The sequence below is a fragment of the Merops nubicus genome, unplaced genomic scaffold (genome assembly GCF_000691845.1).
Source record: "Merops nubicus isolate BGI_N331 unplaced genomic scaffold, ASM69184v1 scaffold4876, whole genome shotgun sequence".
Taxonomy (NCBI): Eukaryota; Metazoa; Chordata; class Aves; order Coraciiformes; family Meropidae; genus Merops; species Merops nubicus.
In genome coordinates this window covers 82,176-109,071 of record NW_008616821.1, presented here as the reverse complement: position 1 = coordinate 109,071, position 26,896 = coordinate 82,176, and the positions used below count along the sequence as shown (strand labels likewise).

The 26,896-nt window shown below is 36.2% G+C and overlaps 1 protein-coding gene across 1 annotated transcript in view; it reads left to right on the top strand.

The window, feature by feature from the left end:
• WDR27 (WD repeat domain 27) overlaps positions 1 to 25,993 on the top strand; it is a gene marked incomplete at its 3' end in the record, with an annotated part of 46,846 nt that extends 20,853 nt beyond the window's left edge. Inside the window, exons 10-12 of the mRNA XM_008942936.1 lie at positions 3,209 to 3,306; positions 13,056 to 13,158; positions 25,895 to 25,993. Of these exons, the coding sequence (XP_008941184.1) occupies positions 3,209 to 3,306; positions 13,056 to 13,158; positions 25,895 to 25,993 (300 nt within the window). The remainder of the gene's footprint in view (positions 1 to 3,208; positions 3,307 to 13,055; positions 13,159 to 25,894) is intronic.
• Positions 25,994 to 26,896: the final 903 nt, after the last annotated feature.

Genomic DNA, 26,896 nt, shown 5'->3' with positions numbered 1-26,896 from the left:
AGCAGGAACTTTTCTTTATGTAACTGTTCTCTCAAGTTCAATATGAAGTTGTCTGATTTATTCTGAAACTTCAGAAACAGCAACTGAAAAATATAACTGCTTAGTACTGCAATAGAATAGGTGACTTAAAACCCCTGAGCTTTGATTCTTTTTTTTTTACTTGAAGATTGATTTCAATGTTTGGAGGTTTTATGGTATGTACATGCTGGAATGCCTGCTGTGTTAGATTTAGTCAAGTATGGCTCTTCATTCCCAGTTGGAAAGTCCTTGCTTCTGTTGGTTTAAAACAGTTCCTTATTACTACTTTTGTAGAACTCCTTTTGGGTTTTCCTGAAAGATGTGATCTGGTAGAACACTTAAAATCATGCTAACTATTTCAGTACTTTTTGTAACATATACAGGCTTAAAGTTCTGGCTTTTCTTTTTGCTTGGTCAGCTTAGTGGCTTCAGGTTATTAAATCAAGGAAAACTTTAAAGCTGTGAGCAAGAATTCACTTGGGAAGAAACCTGGAGGTATATGGTATAGCAAAGAAAATTGACCATTTGAAAAAAAATAAATCAAGGCACTTTTTTTTTTTTTCAGTTTTATAAAATGAATACTTTAGATAAGTTGATAGGACTGTTTTGAGAATAACCAACCTATGGATGAAGCCCACACCTCTGATCCTGTGTGCTACTTGGCCAGTTTACATCTCCAAACCTATTTCAGCAGTTGAAGCTAGGCTGTCTCTCTATAAATCATTACAGGTGCTCTGCCACTGCAGCTATGAGTCTTCACCACCTCCTGCAGCCTCTTTCCTTTCTTCTCCTACTAACTTTCTTCACTGTAGTGGGATCTTCTCTCCCTGCCCCATACTGTTCCAGTCACCCACAACCACGCAGATTACTGTTGTTGCCGGAGCTCCTTTGTCCTTTGTTGTTTTGTTACTTTGTCAACATCAGGGAAGGGAAATCAGAGTGAGAATGTAGCAAGCATCTCTCACATGAGACAGAGATATCCTGAAACTTATGAAAAAGCCATTATAGAGCTAGACTTATGGGGCTATGATAAAGTATTGGATGACCAAAAAAAAAAAAAAAAAAGAAGGAGAAGAAGCTAGGCAAAATCGTAACAAAACTAACTCACCTAGGGAAGTTGTTCTGAGTAGTGTTCTCACTGCCAACATATTTTTTTTTTTTTTAGATATATATTTGTATTAATTGTGGCACATTACTTCCCGTTTGTCATCTATTTGAGATTATTTAGGATTTGATACATAAAGAACCCTTAGTCCTGAATCCAAAATAGTATAATTCAGCTTACCAACGTGTCCAGGAGAGGAAACCATAAAACACATGCCTAGTTTGTGAAGATCCATATATGATTAAAACTTACACAATTAAATTGCTTGCAGAGCTTTAGGCCGTGTACTGTTGCTTAGAATATCTCTAATCTTGATTTAATTTGGCACATTAATTTTTATTATTCCAAACCTCAGTGTATTTTTGCTTAGTTAAAAAGCATTTTGGCACCAAATTCCCCTGAAGTTCTTGGGGCATGCCATATAATGATGATACATACAGTACACATAATGAGTTTTATGTGGAAGTTGGAATGTAGTTAGTCCAGAGAGAAGCTGAGAAGGGATTAGTGGTGGATGATGAAGATGATGGGGCATAGGCAAGTGATTTATCTTTTAGAATGAAAGTATGTAGTTTGAAGAATATGTTGGAATATTCTACTTTTTGCATTAGAGTCTCAGAAATTACAGACTATCATAAATTAATGGACCATAAAACCACAAAGGAATAAATAAAATTCAGCTTTCATATTATTCCAGGTAGCATCTATTGTGCTATACAGCAGTATTCAGTAGCAAATGTAGTTTGAAGCTGGAAGTATAGCCTTATATTACTGAAATAACATATTACTGATGAATTGTCAGGGCACGAAAGGAAAAAATAAAAAGGAAAAAAAAAAAACACAAAGAAAGGGTGCTCTATAACTTTTAATGAATACTATCTTTTGAAAACCTACTGTCACTTGTTTACAATTACCCTTTTTAAATAGTTATACACAGCTAATGTGAGAATGGGTAGACTTTTTGGAAATCTGTGGTGAAGTACATTTTCGTTCACCCACTAGAGCAGGCTGTGGCAATCCTCTGTTCTTCTATAGTCTCTTTAATGCTGACTGCCCCACTTTGTATTGCCATTTTGGGAATTCTTTTGACAAAATACTAGAGCATTTTCCAGCTATATGCCAGTTTTCGTAACGAATAGAAGATTCCTGGCAGTCAAGTACTGATTGTGGGAAATGGCCTTGAGGTTTCTGTGATGTATTCAGCCAAATCAAGAATGTGAATGGTGGGGAAAGGAAAGAAGGAGTTTTAACTGTTTATATTTAGTTCTCTGGATTAAGAAGTTAGTGGCCTGCAAAAAGGCCAGGATTTTCCAGTGTGGATGTTAAAAATCCCAGAGGTTAAAAGATAGACTGGGATTAATTATTATACCCAAATCAGTCCTGTTATGAATGAATGCAATTGCTACTGAAGTCAATAGAAAGTGTGCCCACTTATGCCAGAGCTAAACATGACATATAGTTAAATGTTAATCTACTTTTTGATCCCTCCCTTTTCCCACCCTTATTTCCTCCCCTGAATATCCCATAATGTCATGTGCAATCACAAAATGATCTTCTCCTGCATCCCATAAGGGATTTTATACCTTGATAAGTAGTAATGCCCATCAGTCTGTGAGATGACCCAGAAAGACTCCCCTGTTGCCTCATCATGGTTGGTGTCACCCCCAGACCAAAGGGCTCATGGCTGCCCTGGGACAACACTGAGAGGAGTCAAGGCAGTGCTCCATTTCTTTGACTGAGTTATGGGAGTTCTTCCACATGACAACTTTCCTTTGCACTCCCTTGTGTGTGTGCAGGCAAGCTTTCTGTTACAGAATCTAACAAACATTTATTGTTTATTTTTTAAATTGACTAAATTCTTCACTGAGAGGGTGGTTGGTGACTGGAACAGACTCCCAAGGGAAGCAGTCATGGCACTGAGCTCAAGGCATGTCTGGGTGATGCTTAGTTTTAGGTACTCCTGCAAGGAGTAGAGAGTTGGATTTTATGATCCCTATGGGTCCCTTCCAACTTGAGATATTCTGATTTTGTTAAATATTTAACACCACGAGAATAGTTATTTGAAACTGATTTCATATTTAACAGGGGTCATCCTTCAGCATGCAGCAACCTGAAGCTTACAATCTTTTCATGACCACAGCTGCAGGTGATGGCATCAAATTATGGGATTTAAGAACACTGAGGTAAGGCAGAATTAGGTAACTTGGAATAAAAAGCCATGCTTTTCCTTTATTCAAAATTGTCATGTATTGTAATACACCATTAGAAATTTGGATGTGGAATCAGATCTACAGTCAGGCCTTTAAAAAAAAAAAAAATTAAAAACTAACTGTAATGTTCTCTTTTTAAGAGACTGAACGAAATGTTGATTCCTTGGTTGTAGCTAGTTATGTGGAAGCCATTAAATGGTCAAGATTTATCACCCTTGTTTTTATCTACCTTTGTAGATCTAATTGTGTATGTAAAACAGTGTATAGAACTGAATGCTAGTGGTATTTCCAAAACAGCATGTCATTACTGCTAAAGGAGGTAAAATTTATGATCCAGCTTTCAAAATACAAATGTAATTGTAAAAGTATTATGAAAAATCATGTATGTAGTAGCATAAATTAGTATAATAAACTCAAAATAAAATGCTACACTTTTTCCAAGAAACATTTGTGTTGTACTTATGAAAACTGTAGAACAAAGTGAAAGAGTGGTGGGGGAGGGAACATTACTCAGGAAAGGAAATACTTCTGGCAATCTCTGTTGTGCAGGCTAAAAGAATTATGTTTAAAAGAAAAGGTTTTTGGACAGGAGGAAGTTTAGGTTTTAAAGATTAATTTCATAGTTGCTTTGTGTATGCAAACATATATTTATTGACAGATGTAGTATAATTTTTCTAGTACTGAATTTTCTATTTAGGATATGCTTAGAGAGCCTTTCATTTATTTCCATCTTTCTGTGCTAAGAATTCATTAAATCTATAGGGGGCATATATGTTCTTGCTTAAAGCATTGCTGTATTACCTGCACTTAATGCCAGAAAGTAATGAAATGAGAGACTGCTAGGGTTGGAATCTGTTACCTTCTTATGTTTTTTTAATAAGCTGCTCAAACTGTGTTGCTGAAGAGTAATGAAAAAGTAGAAAGCTTTTCACAGGTCACTTATCTGTCTCTTTGTTTCTAAATGCTAATATAAGTAAAGCAGGTGAATGGTAAAATAGTTAAAGTGTAAAATCTGGGGAATCAATTAAATCAATATGTCCTAGGAAGAAGGGAATAATTTATGTATGTTCTTGCTCTATAATTAATCTGGCAAAGTTTGTGTATTCTAGTGTCCACTGAATTCCATTAGCCAAACTTCAAAAAAGTAATTCAAGTCTTTAATGACATGTATTTTAAGGGTGCTTGTTAGGTATGATATATGTGTGTTCATTAAACATCACACAGTAATCAGTGGTAGCAATTGTTGTAGAGAAGAAAGAGAAGAGCCATTTTTCACCTGCCAGTAACTTTCAGGGAAAAAAGTCCCAATTTTTAAAAATGAAATTCTCTCATAGCTCAGACCAGAGATTGAGTCTTCTGTATTTTAAAATCTATTCTTGAGTCCTCGTAAGGAAGAAAACTGTTCATTTTTTCCTAATGTGTTCACCAGGTGTTTTTCACATAAATAAATTTGAAATGGCTGAGTTTGGAAAGCTCTATCTAAACTTGGAACAAGTTTACACTGAAGTGTTAGGTCTACTATACAGTTACACAGACTGCAAACTTTTGCTTTTTTTTTTGTTCATAGGTCTTGTCCAACCAAATCCCATCCATCCCTTGCACTGTTGGGTGCTTACAGGAGAGATTAGTTCCTAAGCAATCTTAGGGTGGGCCAGTACCTTTAATCTCTTAAAGCTGTTGATTTGTAAAGTTAATGCATCAGCCACTACTATGCTTTGAATGGTCTCTCTGGAATGACCTCTTTGTTTCTGCTTTGGGTTTGCTAGAATAGGGTTTGTTTAGTGAAATCTCTGTCCAGTGTTCTTGAAATATAGCAAAGGTAAGTCCATCTTCTCATTTATACTGTTTGCAGTGCTGTGGGTAATAACACTTAACTGCAAGGCCTCAACTTCATTGTTGATTTTTTCTAAATATTTGCCCTAGACAGGTACAGTAAAAACTGTTTTGCTTTTGTTTAATCTACTTGTTGCACTTAATGAGTTCTAGCTATTGTTATTTTTTAAAATAATACTGTAAAGTACAAAATTATGATTAAATTGGGGAAAAAAACCTCCTTCATGATGCTCTTGAAAGCTGTAGTTGAAAGCATGGGCAGTGATTTTCAGAGTAACTGCACAATTTTCCTGGGAATCTTAGTTATTTCTTTATGCATTTTCTTTGATGATGTTTCCTTTTTTTATTCTTCTGACATGCATTCCTTTTCTCATAATTGACTGAGGAATCATGGCAGGATGATCAGGTTCTTTTCTGGTCTTTGCTTAGACTAAACCTTCAGACATGTTGTCCTGGCCTGCAGCTTTATAGGTTTTGAATATATTGATTTTATTTCTCTAAGTTCAACAAGAATTTTTCCATTAATTCTTTATTATCAACCTACTATTTTTTCCTCAGTGAAAACTAATTTAATTTTTCTTTTGTTCTTGGAGTTGTTGAGAGTATTTTGCAACTTCAATTTTCATAATCCTAACTGGATAAAGCTGTGAATCTGTCTGTCTCTTTCACTATTGATGGTCTGGAGGGTTTCCAAAATTGTGTCAAGAGAGTGCCAGAAAGTATTATGGGTTCCTCTGAAGGTGGTACAAGAAAAGGCATTTTAACTGATGTTGTCAGCCAACCTCACACAGCCAGGTCATCTTGCCAATAAATGAGAGAATCTTGGACACTGCTAGTGACTTTTGGATTTACTCAGACTCCTGCTTCATTTTTTTGAAACGCATGGGTTTGTAAAGTTTCCTCTGAAGATTTTGAATATTTTTATACTTCTCCTGCATTCTCCTTATAACTGTAGCTAAGAAAAGCTCCAGACAACCTACAAAGCAGAAATATGAGTAAAGAACCAAGGAGAAAAGATCTTATTTTGCAGAAAAATCAACTCTGGCTATTCTTCTTCCAAGTTAGGTTAATGAACTATGAGTCTTTATGAATACATGCATTAGGGTTAGATAATGACCTTTGATCAACTTCCAAGACATCGTGAAGAGCAATTTAAGTCTATCTTGTCTAAAGGAATGGCTACTTGGAGAAGAATTAAAAATACTTTCTCTTGGGTCCAAGGTGGAAGCAGTGAACATAGAAGTTAGACTGAGGTGCAATGTGAATCTGAATGAGAAAAACATTACAGTTATCATCCTAATAATTACCAAGAAAGAGTCAGATAAACATTTAATAATCAGGAGGTACAAAAGTTTGATGCATTTGTACATTTTTTGAAGGAGTTTAAGTGTTCTTTATGATGAAACAGTGCAGACTCTTAAATGTCCATAAGACAAGGAACTTTACTATTCTACCTCTTTCTATTGTCTCTCTACTAAGTACATTTTAGACATGTCAGAACTCCGTCTGAAGTCAGGAATATGACAAAGATTCACAGGGATCTGTACCTGTTATTTCCACTACATAATTTTATCTCTCAGGAAAGCCTGGATTGGAATTACATAAACTGATGAGTCCTTTAGATCACCCATGCTAGAGAGATCAGAAAATTGCTATACACTAAGCCTCTTTATCTGCCAGTCCTGCCTGGTTTTGGTGACTATGCTCATGAACATATAGGGCAGCAAGATGCTGGTATATTTCAGCATTGCAGTGCTGTAAACCAAATTTATAGGAAGAGTGTAGAAACTTAGGAATTAAGGGAAATTCCATTCCCTTATGCAGTAAACCCACAAAACCCCAAATGGCAGACTAGACTAAATACAAGCTGTTTTTATGTGTTAATATGTCACTTATACATCACATGACAGTTTTTAGTTCTGTTTTACCAGTCTAGATCTTTTCACTTTCTCATTTCCTCCCACTTACAGATTAGATAATTTTGTGTACTAAAACATCCAGAAGAAAGGAAGTGTCTTTCATTCATTATGATAGGAAGAAACAATCACTTCAAACCATTGCTCTCTTCACTTTTTAAAATACATTTAGAATATTGACTAAACATTTAGTTGTAGCACTGGCAAAGTTGTGTGAATATCCTCATGACTGGCAGATCAGCTGTCCAGATTTCTGTGGCAGCTTGCTATTTCCCTTGCATGATTCATTCCAAAGAGTCACTTTCCGAAGAGCAATTCTAGGGTGCGTGCTGTGAACTTTTTTCCCCCAAGGTAGATTTCAGACCATCACCATCTGCAAAGCTTTAGGTACTGATGTGGACCTTCCTTGCTCATCAGTAAAATGTGACTAAAGTCATGGCAGAGTGAAGAGTCATCCTTCTTTATGACACACATTTTAAGGCCCGGCTTGGTCTCAGTTTTTCAGATATATCTCTAGTCAAGTTACAGACTGCACTGAGGGCCCTGAGGGCATCAATTGCCCTGACCAGCCTTGGACCCCTACCCATGCATTCTCTACTTCTTGCTTCAGGCATTCCATTTAAGCTCAGACCTAGATGTTTAATCCTTGCTTGAACTATGTTGTTGGTGTACCCGTCTCAAGTCCTGCCTTTGGCCTTGTTTTCTGCATGAGCCTTGATCTATTTTGTCGCTAGTTGCCTTGACTTCTGTCTCCAGCAGACCCATGTTGCAGTCTTGCCTCCAGCCCTGTATCTGGCTTTGTCTCCAGCTGCTCCTGATTGGGCTCCCAGGATTGAGCATGGACCTGGTTCATTCACCTCACTTTTTCTGGAACTGTCAGTGGACCTTGCTATCAGCACAGTACTCTGCCCACCCTATTCAGAAAGGTTGGGATGGTGTCCTAGCTGGTGATGACGGTGTGCTGTGGCCACCATTGGCTTCTCACTCCTTTTTCCTTTCGTAGCAGCCCTGCTCTTCCTGCACTCTGACATGTACATTCACTACACTCACATAAGGTGCATAGGTCTGCAAAATGTACACTAAATAAAGCCTTGTGATGTTTTTATTTTTGCTTCTGCTCAAAAAAAAAAAAAATGCTGATGATCCTGGGCTTCTCCTGTGGTAGGGGAGGGGAGGTAGATGTGACAGCTACTAGATTGCTTCTGCAGGTAATGAGACTGACAGGGGCAATCTACCTTTGGAGGTAGGAGCAGCCTGTCTCTGGCTCACACTCTGAACAGTTGAGGAATAGAAGTTCTGCCTCACTAATGCTGGTTGCTGCTGAAATAACCATTCTTCATCTCTTTATGGAAAACCAAACAAAAGAGTGGGTGCTTATTGAACCACAGTAAAGATATTTGAAGAATATTGGGCTACTTGAACATACTGAATTTCTTCTGCAGAGCACTCAGGTGCATGATAACACTTTGATGCGTGATCCCAGGGAAAATCAGTTTCACCCTCTTGCAGCCTCTGAAAAGATTTGTTAGTTATATAATGATAGTTTTTAGATATTGAGATAAAATCCCTAACTAGTATTATGATCCTGTGGAATTAGATTAAAAGCTCCCACAGCAACATATTTTAGCAGAGTTCCTGGAGGTATATGGAACTCATCTCATATATTTTCTAACAACTACACTTTGAGAGCCTTAGGATCATACATGCAGTTTGAATGAATGATCCTTCAATTTTCAGATACTATTCAGTTTGCATCTTCACTGTGAACTAAGTGCTTGTTATCATTCTGAGCAAGATACACATATATGCATACTCAGAATTTGATTACTTCTTGGTCTCTTCTGAAGGAGAAGATCCCATGATTTGCCTTTTTTTTTTTTTTTTTTTTTTTTTTTTTTCTCCTGGAGCTTTGAGTCTCATTTGAATTCTGAGGGGAAAAGGGATAAAAAAGTAGCTGGAGTTCCTCCAGATTTGGGACTGGGGATGCATGAAGGTATAGAGGATGGGAAATGTGGTCCCTGCTGGATGCTGTTGGTGAAAACATGCTGGGCTTCTGTGTGAAGGGTTTGATCTGTGTTTAAAATTAAATCTATGTTTACATAGCATCTAAGGTACTTTCTACTACTATCAAATTATACTTGGATTTTGTAAAGCCTCAGTGGATCTGCTGGCACAGATGGGTCTCTGGACAAATACCAGAGCACTGGGATAAAATTAGTAAAATACAAAAGAAAGTAGTTTAAAAAGAGAACTTTGGTTTGCAGTGAAGATTTTTTTTTTTTTTTTTTTTAATAAATACATTCTACTTTTTTAAAGTGGAATGAAATAGAGTGACTTGTGAAATTATTCACTGATTTATAAAGACACACACCTGTCTGGTATCTTTCTTTTATAAAGGGAGGAAACATGTTACACTTTTTTCTAATATTGTTTGGTACATGAAAAGATACATATTTTGGAATGTAGACTAAAAGCTACACAGTGGAGAACACAGTAGAAATTTGGCTGTTTGCTGACCCATGCAATTACCAGATGTTTGTCATGGTAACCCCTGAAAAGCTCTGAGCAGAAAAGCATTCTTAGGAGGCTGGACAGCATGCCAGCTGGCCACGTAAAGCTTGCAATATCCAAAATAATTTTGATTACCACCTGTTGCTGCTGAGGGGAGAAAAAAAAAATCAAACCAACAACAACAAAAAAACCACCCCAAAACAAAACAACCAAAAACACACAAAAAAAAAAAAGCGGAAAAAAAATAAAGATACCTCCTAGAATAAGCTAAAATTATACACAATTTCTATTTATTCTAGGCATTTTTGTCCACTTTTTTTCCATTGCTGATATGCCTGGAGATATCTGGAATTAATAGATTGCATAATAAAATTTCTACTGGGTTATGTGGAAAGTTTAATTGGAATTGTTTTTTTTAAATGTGTTTTTAGAACATGATTTTGAGGGGTTGGGGAAGTAGCTATACTTCTTGAACAAGCAGCCTGGTTATAATGGAAAAGTTGTAATGGGAAAACAGTAAAGAAAATAGAATCTAGGATTTAGTTATTGTGGCTGTGCTAGCACAAGGAGAAGTGGCACTGTCCTATTATTCAAACAATTAGTTTATGTTGTTGTGGTATAGCAGAGAAAAGATCAGTGAAAGCCTTGGAATCCTGTTAGTTCTCATACATCAATTTATAGGTGGAGTAATTGAGGTATTGGTCACAGATGCAGAGGAGTCAAATTCTGTTGAAAGGAAGTTTTTTTGCAGTGATTTGTTAGGAGACTCTTCTGTGAAGAAGAAACACCTCATTAAGGAAGTTTGTTCTCAGGGCCTGTAAAATCTAAGTCTTAAACACTGAGAACTAGTCCTCATGGCCAGTGCTCTACTTAAGTAAGAGTGGTGGTCCTGAAGTCATATTCAGGAGGGACAGAGGATATATGAATTATATATTTCTCACAAGGAAATTTCTTTCACAGGATGCGATTGTATCTTACAAGTATAAGATTGAAAAGAAACTTTTTCTTCAAACATATCTATGAACATTGTCCATACGTGACAATGAGAAAAGGCACTGGGAAGAATTTTATTTTTGGGAGGACTCTGAAATTCATAAACAGTGCAACTAGGACTCTGGCAGAGATAAGAAAAAACATGATTGAGGCTGAGTTGTGGGGGATGGCTGCTCTACACAATGAATAATGTTTGGTAGCAGCCTAACTGAGGTCAAAATATTGTAATGCCACACCTGACCATGAAAGGGGATAGCAGACAGACTAAATGTATCATGCTTCATTTTTACTTTTATCTAAGATATTTGAAGGAAAGACTTGTCCAAAGTTACAATAATGGCTTTGCTACTTAATCACAGAATCACATAATGATTGTGGTTGGAAGGTAGCTTTGGAGGTTATCTTGTCTAACTCCCTTGCTCAGGCAGAGTCACCTACAGCTGGTTGTCCATAACCATGTCCAGATGGCTTTTGAATATCTCCAAGGAGGAAGATTCTACAACCTCTCCCGACAACCCATGCCACTGCTCAGTCACCCTCACAGTAAAAAAGTGTTTCTTGATGTTCAGACAGAGCCTTTGTCTGAGCTTACATTTCAGTTTTTGCCTGTTGCCTCTTGATCTGTCACTGGACATCACTGAAGGGCCTAGCTCTGTCTTCCTTAAAGCCTGTCTTCAGCTTATTGATGGCTAATGTCATTACAAGGCTGCTCCTCAATTATTTTTGAAAGATCATGGTTATCAGAAGAGGTATCTGAGGACTGGAGGAAAGTGGATGTCACTCCTATCTTCAACAAGAGCAAGACCATGGACTAGTCAGCCTCATCTTGATCCTTGGGAAAACTTGATCGAACAACTAATTCTGGAAACCATTTACAGTGACTGAACAATGGCACGAGTTGCCCAGTGAGGTTGTGGAGTTTCGTATCTCGGAGATACTCAAAACCCATCTAGACATGGATGGTCCTTGGCAACTGTCTCTAGGTGAGCATGCAAGCTGGACAAGATGATTTCCAGAGGTGCCCTCCAACTTCAGCCATTGTATGATTCTGTGAAATCTGTGGTAAGGAAAGCAGGGACTAACCTTTGTTTTCTTTTAAGTTGTCTTTCAAAAAGTCAAGTTCTTTGAAAGTATAAATCAAATACGTATTCTGTGACTTGTCCTCCATTGCCTAACTTTTGGAGTCATATGTGTTAGAATGCTGCATTTAGGAAAAGGCTGAGGTAGCTAGTATTCTCCTTTACTGTCAATAAGAAACCTGAATAGAGGCAGATTATTTAATGGCCCAAATGTAGCCATTGATTATTCAAAATCCTTGAGGATTCATGAAAGACCTATGTGCAAACTGAAGATGAGAATATTTTTATATATTAGTGGCAGTAATTGACTGTCTTTATGAGGTAGTTTTCCTTGAAACTGTGGTCTACCCTTAAATTGGGTTATTTACAACAGTTTTAGGGTAGAACTGGCCTGAGGTGAAACGTCTGGTTACTGTATACTCAAAATGTCCATTTAAATCTGTAGTTTTGTTATACAGATGTTCAGCTAAATATATATTATCTATGAAAGTTTGGAGTTTTGCTATGTAAAATTATGTATTTTCATGCATTAAGAAGTGTCCTTTTTATGCTTAACTAAGTGACAGTCATCAAATCAGTCACAAAGTAGTGTTTTTTGTTTAAGTATGCCTGTTTCACCTGAGTGAACAAAATCAACTTGGCATTCAGTGCATTCTCACACGTACATGCATGTCTAAAACAGAGCTACTTGGTATAAAAAATTAGAGGGTTCTGCACATGGGTTCAGTCAGCTGAATTAACATAACATCTGATTTCACTGGCCAGGAAAAAGTGTATATCACAGGTGTTGGCAGCAGTTGTTACTCTTTCAAATTTGTTCCTGGACTTAGCATACATATAAAAAAAATGTGTGACAACTGTATTATGGTGAAGTATATGAATTTGTTTTGTAAGGAGAAGGGCAGATTGATAGCGTTCATAACAAAGGCAAAAGAAGATTACAGATTATTGTAAGTCTGTTTTGAAATGATTCCTTGTGGGTATAAAAACAAAGCTCTGAAATGAGGCATACACATGTAAAAGATAATTCAGAATAATGGCATAACGGAGTTTGGCTTTTCCTGCTGAGATGGGTAACTAAGAGTAGCTGAATGGTAGGCATCATAGCTCCTCATTTCTAAAGAGTAATGATTCTTCTATCTTTGTAAACTAAACAATGGCAAAGCATGATTTTGGGCATTGTCCTGGAGTAGTTTTGTGTGTTCATTTTGGGTTTTGTTGTTAATATTCTTTAACGTCTTTCAGTTTTGTCAAAATCCTGCTGCAGAGATATTTAAAACTTAATTTGTGGATTTGCCTTGGTAAACTTGTAGACTAAGAAAAACAGACGAGACTTCAGCATATGAAAGTGGCAGTAACTGGTATTAATAAGATTGAAATTTCTCTGAAGGTGTGAACGCCGTTTTGAAGGGCACAGCAGCCGCTGCTATCCGTGTGGAATTGCAGTATCTCCCTGTGGACGCTTCATAGCCAGTGGATCAGACGACAGACATGTAAGTAATGGGTTTGCATATTTTTCTTCTAACTGTAGGAGCTCTTCATATTGTACGCAAAGTGGTCTCTTTATGCATGATTCTAGTATTCAACTCAATGTGAAAAAGTGAGTTTCTATTATACTTTCATATTAATTTCTATGTAGCAGTTACATATGATTCCTAATCTGTATGTTCTTTAATTTGCCAGAAAAATCCCTGAACAACCAAATCTTTGTGCTCAAAGTAACTGTTAAAATCTTGTTTTAAAAAAATTTTCATAGTGCTTGACTCTGAATTGTCACAAACTATCAAAGATGAGAACGGTAGCTCTTATAGCACAGCTTTTTGTAGTATGTACGTATGTGATCACTAGGAGCTATGTAGCAACTGCACAGTACTTAGGCTCCCAAACACAGGGTGATGAATGTTAATACTAGTTTCTTATGAACCTGTCAGCTAAGAGATAGATGATTCCTAGCTCATAGTATAAGCTTTTGAAACTGGGCTAAGGTCGGGTTCTTTGCAAACCCATTGTTTCAAAACAGCTGGGTAGGAAAGCTGTTTAACTTTCTTCTAGGTCTTTCTAGGTGACTCATCAGGACTATGACACAGGGTTTCTGGTCAACTTCAGATTGAGAACAAGAGGCATTTACTGTTGTGGTTAGTTTTGAAATACTGGCTCCAACCATGTGTGAAGATTAGAGATTTTATTGGCAGATTGCTGGATGTTTGGCAATAGCTAATGTGTTTTTGACATTTCCATGGTAAAATATATTTTTCAAGTTTCTGGTAATTTGCATTTCAAAATGTAGCTTGCAATACAAAACAAAGGCTTTTTGCTTTGTCTGCAAAACAAAATGCATCTAATATTGATCTCAGCTCGTGACATGACATAAATAGATTTAGTCAAGGTTGCTAGTTAAGGTTGAATTTGAACAGTATAAAAGAGGTGGTCACAAGACCTTATATCTTCTCTTTGCATTAAGGCTATTTGAAATTACTGCAAGAAAAGAAAGTAATAGAGCCTGAATTTGCCCTTACTCCAAATTCTTGGCACATGGTTGCTCATCATAGGAAGCTGAATAGCTGGACTGCACTCTGCTCCAGTAGGCATGTGGTCCCTGGTGGGCATGGTGCCAGTCAATATTTTTTAGTGCAGCTCCTGGGTTGGAATTTTGCATAATTTGCATCGTATGTCTGTAGAGAACTTTCATTGTTCTTGTTGTTGTCCCCTAGGAAAACTGAGTCAAGCTTTGGACTCTTGCTACAACTATACTGTTAGGACAAAATACAGTTTTGGGGCATTTTTAGGAGGCTTCTCTTTGAAATGTTGAGACTGGATATATTTTTGTGCTTCCTTTTGAAAAAAAGAAAATTGAACATGGTACTGAATAATCCATTCATATTGTTAAACTAATAACCTCTTGACAGATGGACTGATGTGCAACTGGAACAGTTTTAACAGTATCAAGAAGCCACATTTTTTCAGATTGTATTCTATAAATGAATGTACATTGGAATTCAAAAAGCTGCAGAAAAAAACAGTGGCCACAAAGTGTTACTTTGAAATGACACATTTTAGAAATAAATTATGTAATTCTACTGACCAGCAACTGCATCTTCAGTCATCTTGGGGTTTAAGTTATCAAGTGCTGTGCTTGCACCCTGCAGTTAATTAATAGAATTGTAATATAATTGAGGCATTAATCTTAAACTGGTTTTTGTATTTCACAGTATCTGAAATATTTGGCAGAGAGGAATATGCTGGTTACATTGATTAATAGCAAATTCAAAACCATGTTCCTACAGAGCATTCAAACAGAAACCCAAAAAATATTATTGTAAAAAAACAGTATGGAAATTCTGCCTGCATTTGTATGTACATACAAAGTATATGACCCATTTTATATGAGAACAGTTTGGTATAGCTTCTCTGTGGCTGTAGTAGTCACCTGTTTTTATCTGAACTGCTTTTGTGTATATTAGTATGAGATATGTACATACTGTAAATCATGGGTTGAAGCTGTTGCCCTAAATGATTATTCCAACTTCTTTAAGAGAGCCTGTATCAAAACCCGACAGTTTGATCAATGCAGGTACCCACAGTATCTTGGTTTTGAACTGTGATTGTCCTTTCCATAATGTATTGTGATTAGAAAATCTAGAAAGTTAACATTTCTAATATCAGATCGTCTCTTCATCTGAAATAGTCTGAGGTAGCAAATGACATGGGTTGATTTTTTCTTAACAGAATACACACAGTGTTTTAATTTCTAATCATTTTGCAGGTTGACAGTTTGAGGTTTCTGACTATCAGCCAATAGCGTTAAGGATGTTGGACAAGTACTATGAGTTTAGAGTTCCATTTTCATGGGTTCTGTACAAAAATACTTACCTAAATATTTGTTGACCAAAGAAATCTTAGTCTAAAATGACAAAAATATCTGGAGAGCATGAAATACTACTTTAAAAAATAGGAACAGCTAATCTTCTCCTGTGCTTTATGTAGTTCTAGTTAGCTATTTTAATTCATGTCTAGTTAGGTTCTTGATTGTTGTCTTTGAAGACCTTAGGGCTCTCTGAATAAATTCCAAGTTTCCAGACATGAAGTAGGGAATGCAGAAATGAAGATTTGGTTCTCTAATTGTTTTCAGATTCATTCTTGCTATAGCAGTCTTTGAACTGTAGACTTGAAGGGACACATTTTGACCCTAGTGTTGAAATAGAATTTTCTAACATAAAAATCTGAGTCCACATAAAATCTCAAAGCTTGGGCTCGTTGACTGACACACACTGTAAACACAGAAGTTTTTCAGCATAACAAGTTGCTACTTAGAAAAATACAAGGCTAATGTATGAAGTTGTCTTCCAGTTTTTTACACCCTTCATCAAAGTAGAGGATTTTGCCCACAGCATTCTCTGAAACACATTCTAAATCCAGGATTAAATTTATGCCTCTCAGCTGTGAATGCACCAAAGCTAGAGGGCAGGAAGATTGTTTCTTCTTCAGAGAGCATCAAAACTGAAAGGAGTAACAGGAGACGGGGTAAAGGCAATTTGATGCTTATCCATAAAACTACTGTATTAACTAATTGTTAATACCTGAATATTAAAATTTGTGTGAAATTGGTTTTGGAGTAAATCCCCATTATGCAGGTGATGCTGGAAACAAACAGGGGGCATATCGAAAGAATTGTGCAAATGTATGAGTGGTGTCTGGACACAAACTTGGACCTGACAGTGCTTGCAGACTCAGTTGTATTCAGATACAAGATTCTACATCCACTATAACACAAACTGTAGGATTTGTTTATAGTTCACACCTTAGTTTTAAATAGTTACAGAGATAGATAGTTCAAATAGAATGTCAGTCCTCCTGGGCAAGATACTTCAAAGTTTTGCTACTAGATATTTAGTTGTAAAATCCACTATTTCAAACCATGTAATATCTTTATGGCTTTCCCTATTGGATTGGACTAATAACTCATTTGATAAGGACAAGAAAAATGTGGCAGAATAACATATAAAATATAACAGAACTCTTAATTTGATTTTTATCAATTCTTACATCAAGATGGGTAGCTTTAAAAATATTATTTCTTATTTTGTCATTTATAAATATATTTAAAATGCATTGCTGCTACCTGTTACACGTCACCTACTTTACTTGGACACACATATTTTGGCTTTGAGAAGCCATAGTGAAAGGAGCTTTATAATTTCAAGTAGCTTAAATTTTGAAAGTCTTTCCCCACATTTTCTCTAGTGTATGAATTGCAGTGCACTGATGCAGTGTGAGCATCTGCTTTTCGGTTTGGATAAAGATTGTACACACCTTCTTGAAGGATGTGTCCCAGGCCTCCCCATTTAACGTGCTTTGATTCATATCACAGAGCTGTCTTGGATCATTCAGATAATTCTTTTCAGTGAGACTGAAGTGGAAGAGCAACTCCTTGAGCAAATGGAATGCTCTCTGTATGCTAACGTTGTTCAGTCCACAGAATCAGAGATTAGATAGCCCAAATTAAAGCACTGAAATACTTTTGGATGTTGGGTTGCCAGCACTGTTTTATCCTATATGTTCCTCTTGCACTGCACTACTTCCTAATGCAATCATTGCCATAGGAGTTTATAATCTATTTATTGACTCCCATAAATATGTTATTTGTCATATTAGTCTTTCTGTGGCTTAGTTCTGATTTCTAAAATGGAGATTTCCAATGGTATCTTTCTGTCCTTCTTTCTTTAAAAGTGAAATTTAAATGAGGCCTATTTCATTTTGTTACCTCTGCGATCAGTTCCTCTGATCTTACTTACATGAAATATGCCCATCCTTGTTTTTCTGAGATGTGACAAGCTTAAAAACTGCATCTGATTAAATCCAAAATTGCATAAAGTTGTCCTGATAGCAAAGAGAAAAACAACCCAAGAACTCCAAAATGTGAATGATAAAATTGCGTGAGTGGATGTTCTCCCTTTGAGACCATGTCACTAGAACTTTTCAGGTACTAATGAGTAGAAGATTAAAGACTACAAATGAGGGAAGAGGCAGAGGGTTGAGAAAGATACAATGGTATGAGTGTATGTAAATGAACTTGATAATAGTTCAGAATGTTTAGTTCATCATCTCTTGGGAGTGTGACTTGGAGGTATCACTTGATGTTTAAGTTGGATATCTTTGATACAAGAGTATGCTGTAATGCTGACTTTAGTACTGGATTTGGAAAAAAGAGAAGGATATTTTATTTATTGGAAAACTACTTTTAGAAATGGCTGATAGTTGTGCTGTGTAGTATTTATTGTCTTGGTCTACACTTTGTAGTACAGGGCTTGCAGAACAGAATGTATTACATGAAGCCGTAGTAGGGAATATCTGGAGTATTTTGGTTTTCAGTTTCATTGGTATCCAAATTATATATTGCTCAATTTTTGTTTTATATGTCCATATTGTTTAACTAAGATAGGTTCTAAGAGAAAACATCTGGAGAAAATAGCATTAGTAATGTTTACTGTGGAAAAAACAGGGCTGACATTACTTGGCAGAAGGAAATCCATGGCAGGGAATGAATGACAGACTCGGACAACTTCTTTGCCAGCTTTTGTTGGAGAAAATCTATCCCTTTTCAAAGAATAAGACAACTTTCTGTTGCTCTTGAACCTTTGTTTCTTAAGTTCTTTGGCAGTGTGGCTGGCTTTTAGGCCTATTATCCTAAGAGGGAAGGATATTGCTATCTTTATTAATATGAGTTATTGCTATTATAATAACTGCCAGTTATTATAACTGCCTGTTGGTTTCTTATTAATACATTCATGACTTTACAATGTACTGCTACTTTGCTGTCTTTGAAGATGATTGAAGGTTATAGCCTTTGTAGATTACTTTATGAACTATGGAATTATAGACCTTGAGAACATTAGCTGTTCTTGTTTGGTTCTTGGTCAGTTCAGACTATTGCTTTACCTGTGCCTCTACAGCTCAAACTTGACCACCATAAAAGCAGGCTGATAGTTGAGAGTAGTGGAGGATTTTCTGCTGGCTATAAATGTGTGCTCATTTAACTGCTAGAGAACACCTCTTTTTCTACTGACCTGTCAAACAACTTCACGAGGCTGCAGTGTTACTGTTTTAACCTTTAAGTGTGGGAATACTTTTGAGAGCTGGGTGAAAGTATGACAAATCAGCCTTTTTGCTAAATAAAAGTAATTTTATAGAAAATACAGCATATTCAAATGTAGGTAAAACAGGAGGTCAAAGAAGATATGAATGCCAAGATTAATTCTGGAATGCATGAAGCCTTGTGGTGCTAAAAGTGGCTAGGTATAGATTTGTATTCACAGGGCTTGTGTTTTCTGTATGTATACCTTGGCCTACAGCTCTAACAGCAGCTGGATTTTATGTATCATTGGTACATATGCCTATAATCCTATTTGTTGATTACATTGTGCTTGCAAATTTATTAAGACGGGGTAATCCTTTGTAACGCTAGAGAAATTGCTGAAATTCCCAGTTATGCCTAAACATCTGAATGAAGATTCTCTGCATCATCTGAATCTTATAGTATTTCTGTTGAATAGTCAACACCAGTACACAAACAGGGAATGCAGTTATCGGCACAGCTGATATGGAAGACAGTCTTAGCAGCAATCAGAAAAGAACTATTTCCATAGTGGGTGTGATCCAACCATGCTGCTTCATTAATGAGAAGTAAGGTAAACTGTATTAGAACAAAATGTTCAGGTAGTAAGTCTGCTCTCTGCCAATTTATAAAATTAAAAGCAACCTAAATACAGCAGTGTTTGGTGCTAAATAAATTCTACTGGCAGACAAATAAAACCAATCATACACATGAGGTTTTGAAATTGAATAATTAAACTAAAATAATGAAAAATATAATTTGGAAGTTTCTAAGAAAGGTGGCTTACAGAGGAAAATCTGAGATATAATTTAGATCTGTTTATGTAATCTCTTTTAAGGAGGAAAATTTAAACTGTGTTAGGTATAACTGCCAACATGTTGATATATTTGAAAAGTATTCCCTGCATCTTGAAAAATGACTGCTCTTGACAATATTAACTGTTTTAATAATGAAGTGCATTATTCACTTTCACTGTTACTGCTTTTGTAGAAATGTTGAAGGAACTCAAAGAGAAACTGGGATGTTACTCTACTGGGCAAATTCTTGTACTGCCAGAAGGACAGCTCCATAAGTGGCATTAGAAGGGGCAGGTAGTCTGAGAGGACATACTGTTCTCAACATTTTGGTGACAGGCTTGAATGGAATTGCCATGCTACCATGTGGCAGGAGTATAAGGTATCTTGGGACTCAACAGTATTAATCAGTAATTAGGATACTTGTGAAATGTGTTTTGTTAAGTGTGGATTTGGCACTGGTGCATATAGTTAAGGTAGTCTAATGCTTTCCACTGTAATTCTGTTTTTGGCTGTCTGGTTCAAGCTGATTGTTATTTTTCATTTTACTATAAGGAGTTCAGGTGCTTTTTCAGCTTGAGAATAAGGAAGAATCCATGGTTCAGTGGGAGATGTGCCCCAGGGTAAACAGGGGATGGTGGAATGCAAGCCAAACAATTCTATCATGCAGTGTGGGAGTGTGCATTAGATTTGATGGCATTAATGGAGACAAATGGAGGCTAATGTCTTATTAATATATCCAGATGTCTCTCATAAAAGTGTAGGGTTATTTATTTATTTTTATATCAAGAGGCTTTAACACTTCCATTTCCTGCAGCTAATTTAAAATACTCAAAAAGAAATTGTCACAGAAAAGCAATGACTTTGGCCAATCCACGCAAAACTTCTGAAGAAAAAACCTCTATTTGTGTAAGGTCAAATTAAGTAACTTAGATTTCAGTGTCTTTTTTCCCCCGCTTTTTTCTCTGCTCCAGTTTAAAGCCACAGTAATTACAAAGGCACATTATTGAAACTGATGTTGCTTTTCTGGTCCTTGTGCAGTAGCTGATTACAAGGACAAATTCTTTGTTATGCTTTCAGTGCTTCTTTCTGATTTGCTTCCCGTTCTTTCCCTTCCCAGGAGGGAGCAGGAGTGTAAGTAGACTGACTTAAATGCATGTGGCCATGATTTGAACTAGGGGGCAGTGGGAACAGATGGGGACAAGTTTGCTTTCCAGAGAGAGTACAAGAAAACAGAGGAAAGAATTTATAGTGAAACTCTGCAGATAAAGAGTAAATCTATTTAGCACACTCTCTCTACCAGTGCAGTACAACTAAGTACTTTTCCGTTTGGATACAAATTCTTCCCCTTAAGGAGGGACCTTCACCCTTCTTCCCTGTCTCACGCTGCACATTTAAAGAAGAAAGCACAAGCTTGTATATGCATGTAAGGTGCTAAATACATTCTCACATTGTGGGTTAATGAAAACTGACTACTCCAAATTTTCTTCTGAATTGAAATGAAAGGAAACACAAGTAAGTGTGTAGTTATGGGTGCAGGAAACTTGTTTCATAGCTATTGGTGCAGGTAAATGATTTTTACTTTTGGCTGACCCTTGGACAGAAATGAAGAGGAAATACCAATATCTACTGAACCAGTATTTTTATTACAAGAGACTAGTCTTAATGTAAGAAAGAGGGATTGACTTTGGCTGAAGTCTATAACAGATTATATGCACATATGCATTTTGGGTATTGCAGAGTACTTCCTAGACTGTTTTGTTTGCTTTTTTATTACATTTGGTTTGCTGAAAATCTGTTCTTCCTCTGTCATTGAATTCATGTTTTCAACTTTTTTTTTTTTTCCCCCTGGAGTTAATTCTACTTCTTATGAATACCTGAATGTCATTTCTTTTAAAATACAATTATTTTTTTTCATCTATTAAAGATAAAAATAAATTTACTGAAAAAATTATTTTCAATCTTACACAGAGTTAACTTTTATTCTCAGAATTTAGACTCTCACGGACTAGCTTAAATATCTGCGAATAGTTACTTAAACAGAAGCTTCTTTTATACATGTTTTTATGGCAACATTTTTCTTTTAATCACATTTGAGTGTGTTGCGTGTCAAAATTACTCTGATTTAAAATATTTTCTATTACTTTCCTTAAAAGCACAGTTACTGGAAGATATGATAGCTGCCATAAACATAGTAAACTAGTCTGGTATGTAGTCAGAGATTCTGCCACTTTTTCTGTTGAAGCTGAACTACCACACCTGAGTAGTTAAGATTTATAGGGCTAGAAGTACAGTATCAAAAAGAAGCTTAACACCAGTTCTGTTAGGATAGATTTGTAGAATGAAGTACCGTGAAAAAATTCTCTTCTCAGACATGTTCTGTGTGTTTTGTCTAGCAGCTGTTCAATGCAAAAGTAACATCTGTAGTAAGATCAGAATAAAGGTCTTTCGCACACTGATGAATGCTTCGGTGGTTAGCTACAGGTGAGCTTCTATCTGTAATTGCTCGCCATTACTTTTCTCTGACCCAGTGAATCTTGTTACACAATGTGACAATTCAGGAGAGTTCTGCATCCCAGCCTAACCTCTAGCTCAGGGCTTAGAATCATCTCATGGAAGATGGAAGGTAAGACTTCAAATGCTTAGAATGAGTTGAGGTACAATTAGTTGAGAAGTGTGATTAGCTAACACCTCTTTTTAGACAACAGAATATGCACTTGTTAGATCCTACTCAAGCTGCACAACTGCTTCATAGCATCTTTTGAAGGAAAGATATAAGCCAAATGATTGATTTAGGAACTGTGTGGAAGAGCATAAATTACTAGAATACGTGGATTTCACAACCATTGGATTTGCCTTCAAAAAACAATGAAATCACATCTATTTTGCAAAGGAGAATGGGTACATAGAGATTAAGCCAAAAATAAGTGTTCCTCCTCAACTTAAACTGAGAACCTGGAATGACAAATTAATTTTTATTGGATAAATTTGGCAAAGTTCTGGAAGCCACTAGATTGTGATGGAAAATTTTCAGCTTCACTCACCATGTGTCTCTGTGATAGGTTATCCCAGTTAAAACATGGAGCCATATGTCTTTTTGGCTCAGAAATATTTGTAAGGCATCATAGATCTATGATTGAGAGCATTTTGTGCTCTTGACTCTTGCTGTCCTTGACTTTGCCTCTACTCTGTGCCCACTTCCACAGACGGGAGGGAGGACAGTACCCTTGAAGAGGAAAATTCTGTTTAAGTTCTTTTATCTAAAAAAAAAGTTCTGTAATGTTTTAAGAAACCTGACATACTTGCCCTGTCTTGGTCACTCCCACAGTTCCAAAGGAGATAGACATGAGTACAATAGCTATGAGGAACTGGATTTGAATCTTTCATGATACAAACACTTAAGAAGTGTCATGGCATTACATGGCAGTATTGTGATACTGTTGAACCATTTTGACAGGACATCCACAGGATTTTAGGGGGCTATTTGGTGAGGATGATTTCTCCCTGTTTTCACAAATACTGTCTTCCTTCAGTTAGATGTGAGGAGCATCCTGTTATGGTGATTGCAGTGCAGCTCCTAGTGCTTCCTGCTTCTTCTCTCACTCACGCAGTCTTCACTGTCCTGGAGTCTCCCTGGATAATGGACTTCTACAGCATCTCATGTCTCATTTTCTTGAGACTTACAAATTCCTATTAATTATGTGAGCATAACCACTGTTGTCTGTACTGGCACAGTGTGGTGGTGGTGAAGTACAACTTGACTGCAGTCTCTACAGCTCATCCTCGCTGGGGTAAAAAGGTCATTGCTAGCTCTCTGTTCTTGGGATGAAGTCCTGTGGGAAGTCTGGACCGTAGGGCCAGATGATATACAACATGACAATGCTTGGCTGTGAAGAATACAGCACAATATTTCAGGTATTGAGTTAGCACATAGGTGTGATAATTTTTATATCAGTTGAGTTATGGTATAGTATCATCGGCATGAAGAATGGAAAGCCAGTATGGAAGAAGGAGAATGAATGGATGTGGCCCTATAAAATACATGAAATTTTGAAGTGTACTATTATGTTACAAACCTAATTACTTGGCAATATTTTAATCTGTTTAGGATGCAAAGCAAATAACCAACACTACTTCTTAACATTTTTATGTCTGTAAAGAGGAATCCAAGGTCTAACTAGAAGTATTTGGAAATACCAGTTGTGGTGGTTCTATATGGAAACAGCAAGAACTTGAGTATTCCTGTGTACATACAGGTTTTACTAATACATGGTCTCATACTTTCCAGAGGAAGCAATTTAATGTCTACAGACACATCAGAATGCTTTTCTTTGTGTCATTACATCCCTTTTATCTTGTCTTGGATCCCCTTAGCTAGCTAGCTATTCCCTTGTGAAGTGGTATAAGTCACGATAGCTGTGATATGGCTATATGTTTTAAAACTGAAAAAAAAGGCTGCATTTATTTTACTAGCAATCAAATACTCATTACTATGACCTCTGTCCTGCTTAAAAAGTAGGGAGGCCTTACTTTTTAAGGCAGACTTTACAATTAGCAAGGGTTTGATGTATCCTTTTAGAAAGGATGCAATGATTTTAACAAATTACTGGGGACTCTGCCACTCTCCTGATTAGTATGGTGATATTTGTGTAGAATGCTACAAAAAATCCAGGGGTTAAAAATGGATACCTACATTTCTCCATCATTTTAGGTACTCCATTTATGCTAGTAGACAGTTTAAATTCCATATCCTGGGCTGGATATGTGAGGTATATAAATGGGATAAAATTAGACAGATTTACAGTTGGCCTCTTGGTTTGCCATTCAGGTAATGAATGGAATATTTGACATTAAAAACTATTCTGTGTATCTTCAGTGCTGTTTTGGACTACAGAATCTTTGGTGTTGGCTGATAAGGTTTGTTTCTTGAGTGAGGGATTAAGCATGTTTTCAGGACCTGCATTGATCCATCACTCTTTTCACAAAATGGGAACACTGTCATTTGAGTCCACAAGTTTTTGGGACATTTATCTTCTAGCGGTCTGCTCTCTGCTAGGGGAAGCTTGGCTACCTTGGGTCTGAATAATTAAACCCCTGTTAGGGTACTATCCACAAAAAACTTAAGTCAGAGAGTAATATATTGTTGATATAGTGTCTATGCACAGTTTAGTTCAGTTTATGATAACCTTTGCTCGATAACTTGTTCATCGTCTTAACTGGAGAGATTTAGTAAATACAATGGTACATTTTAGTTTTTTATTGAAAATGTAAAGTTTGGATTGTCATCTTTGATGATTTTGTGCATGCTTTAGAATTTATTATTTCTTTTGAGATACAAATTTTATTTATCATGTACCAAGTAAGTCTGCATATTTTCTACATATGTGTCTTTTTTGATATGACTTGTGTATGCATACTGTCTGGCTGTGTCCTGCAAATAATTGTTTTCACTAGATAAGGCATAGTGGAAGATAGTTACATGTGTCTACACATGACTTTCACAAGTGTTTATGTGGAGGTCCAATAGTACAGGATTTATTTTAAAACATTTTCTATTTTGTTTATGCAAGATAATACTTATTTAATGTCACAATCCAGCCATTTTTGTAGTATCAGTATGTTTAAGACTTTCACTGAATTTTGGCTTGGTTTCTTAATACAGTTTTACATTGGCACTTTTCCATTATTTGAGGCTGTACCAATAAGAATATAATTATTTTGCTACTAAATTTAATTTACTCTTTGGAAAGCACTTGTCCCTTTTTCCTTAGCAAAGGAAAGGCAGGCAGTATGCTTATTGATGATAACCGCATCACTCATAATATTATTTATTTGCTATTGAATTCTACGCTGTTCAATTAACTGCAAAGACCTATGTAGAAGCTGACAAATTTTATTTGATGTAGTGACAAACATAAGAGTTTTCAAATTTAGAACCCAAGGTTTTAGATTCTACATATTCTACTTAAAAAAAAAAAAAGGGTTTAAATTCTGAAGAATGCCTTTAAAAATTTTAAGAGGGTCATTTTTCACCTACCTGACTGAAATATATATAAATGTTTAGTTATTTGAGGGAAAAAGATTGTTACTCATTCTAAATATTTTTTTTTTTTATTTCAGTTAACATAAGCATTTGCTAAATTATCCTGAATCATATAGATCAGTTCTAAGATGTCGATGACTTTTATATCTGTTTAACTATTATAAAAAAATTCCTAACTTTTCTGTAGACTGAACATCTCTAGTCTTCCTATGCTATAACTTAGTGCTTTTAGAATGTGATATATTTCTTTAAATTGAAAATATAATCTCACTGTTTTTTAGGCTTACATATATGAAATGCGTTCAAGCACTTTTTCACATAAACTGGGGGGACACACAGAATCTGTCATCAATGTTGCTTTCAGTCCCTCATCTCCACAGGTAAGCCATTGGTTTTTTTTCCTCTTTATAATTAAAACATGTAAAATCTTCACTGTAAGCTTACTTTTTAGTAATCTTTTATTTCCCTGTCAGTATGCTGTGCAGCTGTAAAGATGATAATCTGCTTCCAACTATAATGTGGTTGTTGTGTCATTTATAAACTCATGCAAAGTGCTGCAAGGCTACAGGGACAAATGCCCTAGCTGCCTATCCAGAGTTCTGACATGGGAATTATTGCAAGCCTGTACCTGTTGAATGCTGGAAAAATGCATACCCACCTCAAATTACCTGAGAAGACTAATTTAAAGAGTTTAAGAGAGAGACCTGTAGAGCCAGGGATATGGCAAGGGGCTCAGGCCTGCCATAATTGCTCAAGGGCCTGAAAAATTTAAAACACAATGTTATTTTAAATGTGCTATATCAGAATAGTGAAATAGCTTTATCACAATGTTTTGAAAAACTGTTGTGTTTTGAGACTTTCAGATACCTGTAGGTAAAAAGTACTCTAAAGAATGTAAGCATTAGTCAATGACAGTTCCTATTTTTTTTTTTTAACTTATCACTAATACTATGCTAACAGCATTATATTTCAATATAATAATTATAGTGCAGTAGTGTATAAACAACATTCTGTTTTCCAAGTTTTATCTTGAAACCAGAGCTTCCCTACAGCTAGTTTGTCATGTGAATTTTTTGTATAGTGTTTTGAGTCCTGTAGATGTACCTTCTTTGTTTTCATGTTGAAACTGCATCAAAGCTTTCTACTGTCTACACTTCTCCTTACTTTAAAGAAACAACAATGGTCACTATAGATAAAAAAGAGGGCACAGTAGCTCCTCTTTACTTCACTACCTCCTCAACACTGGCTGTACTTGCTACTATTAAAAATATTTATGGAGTAAG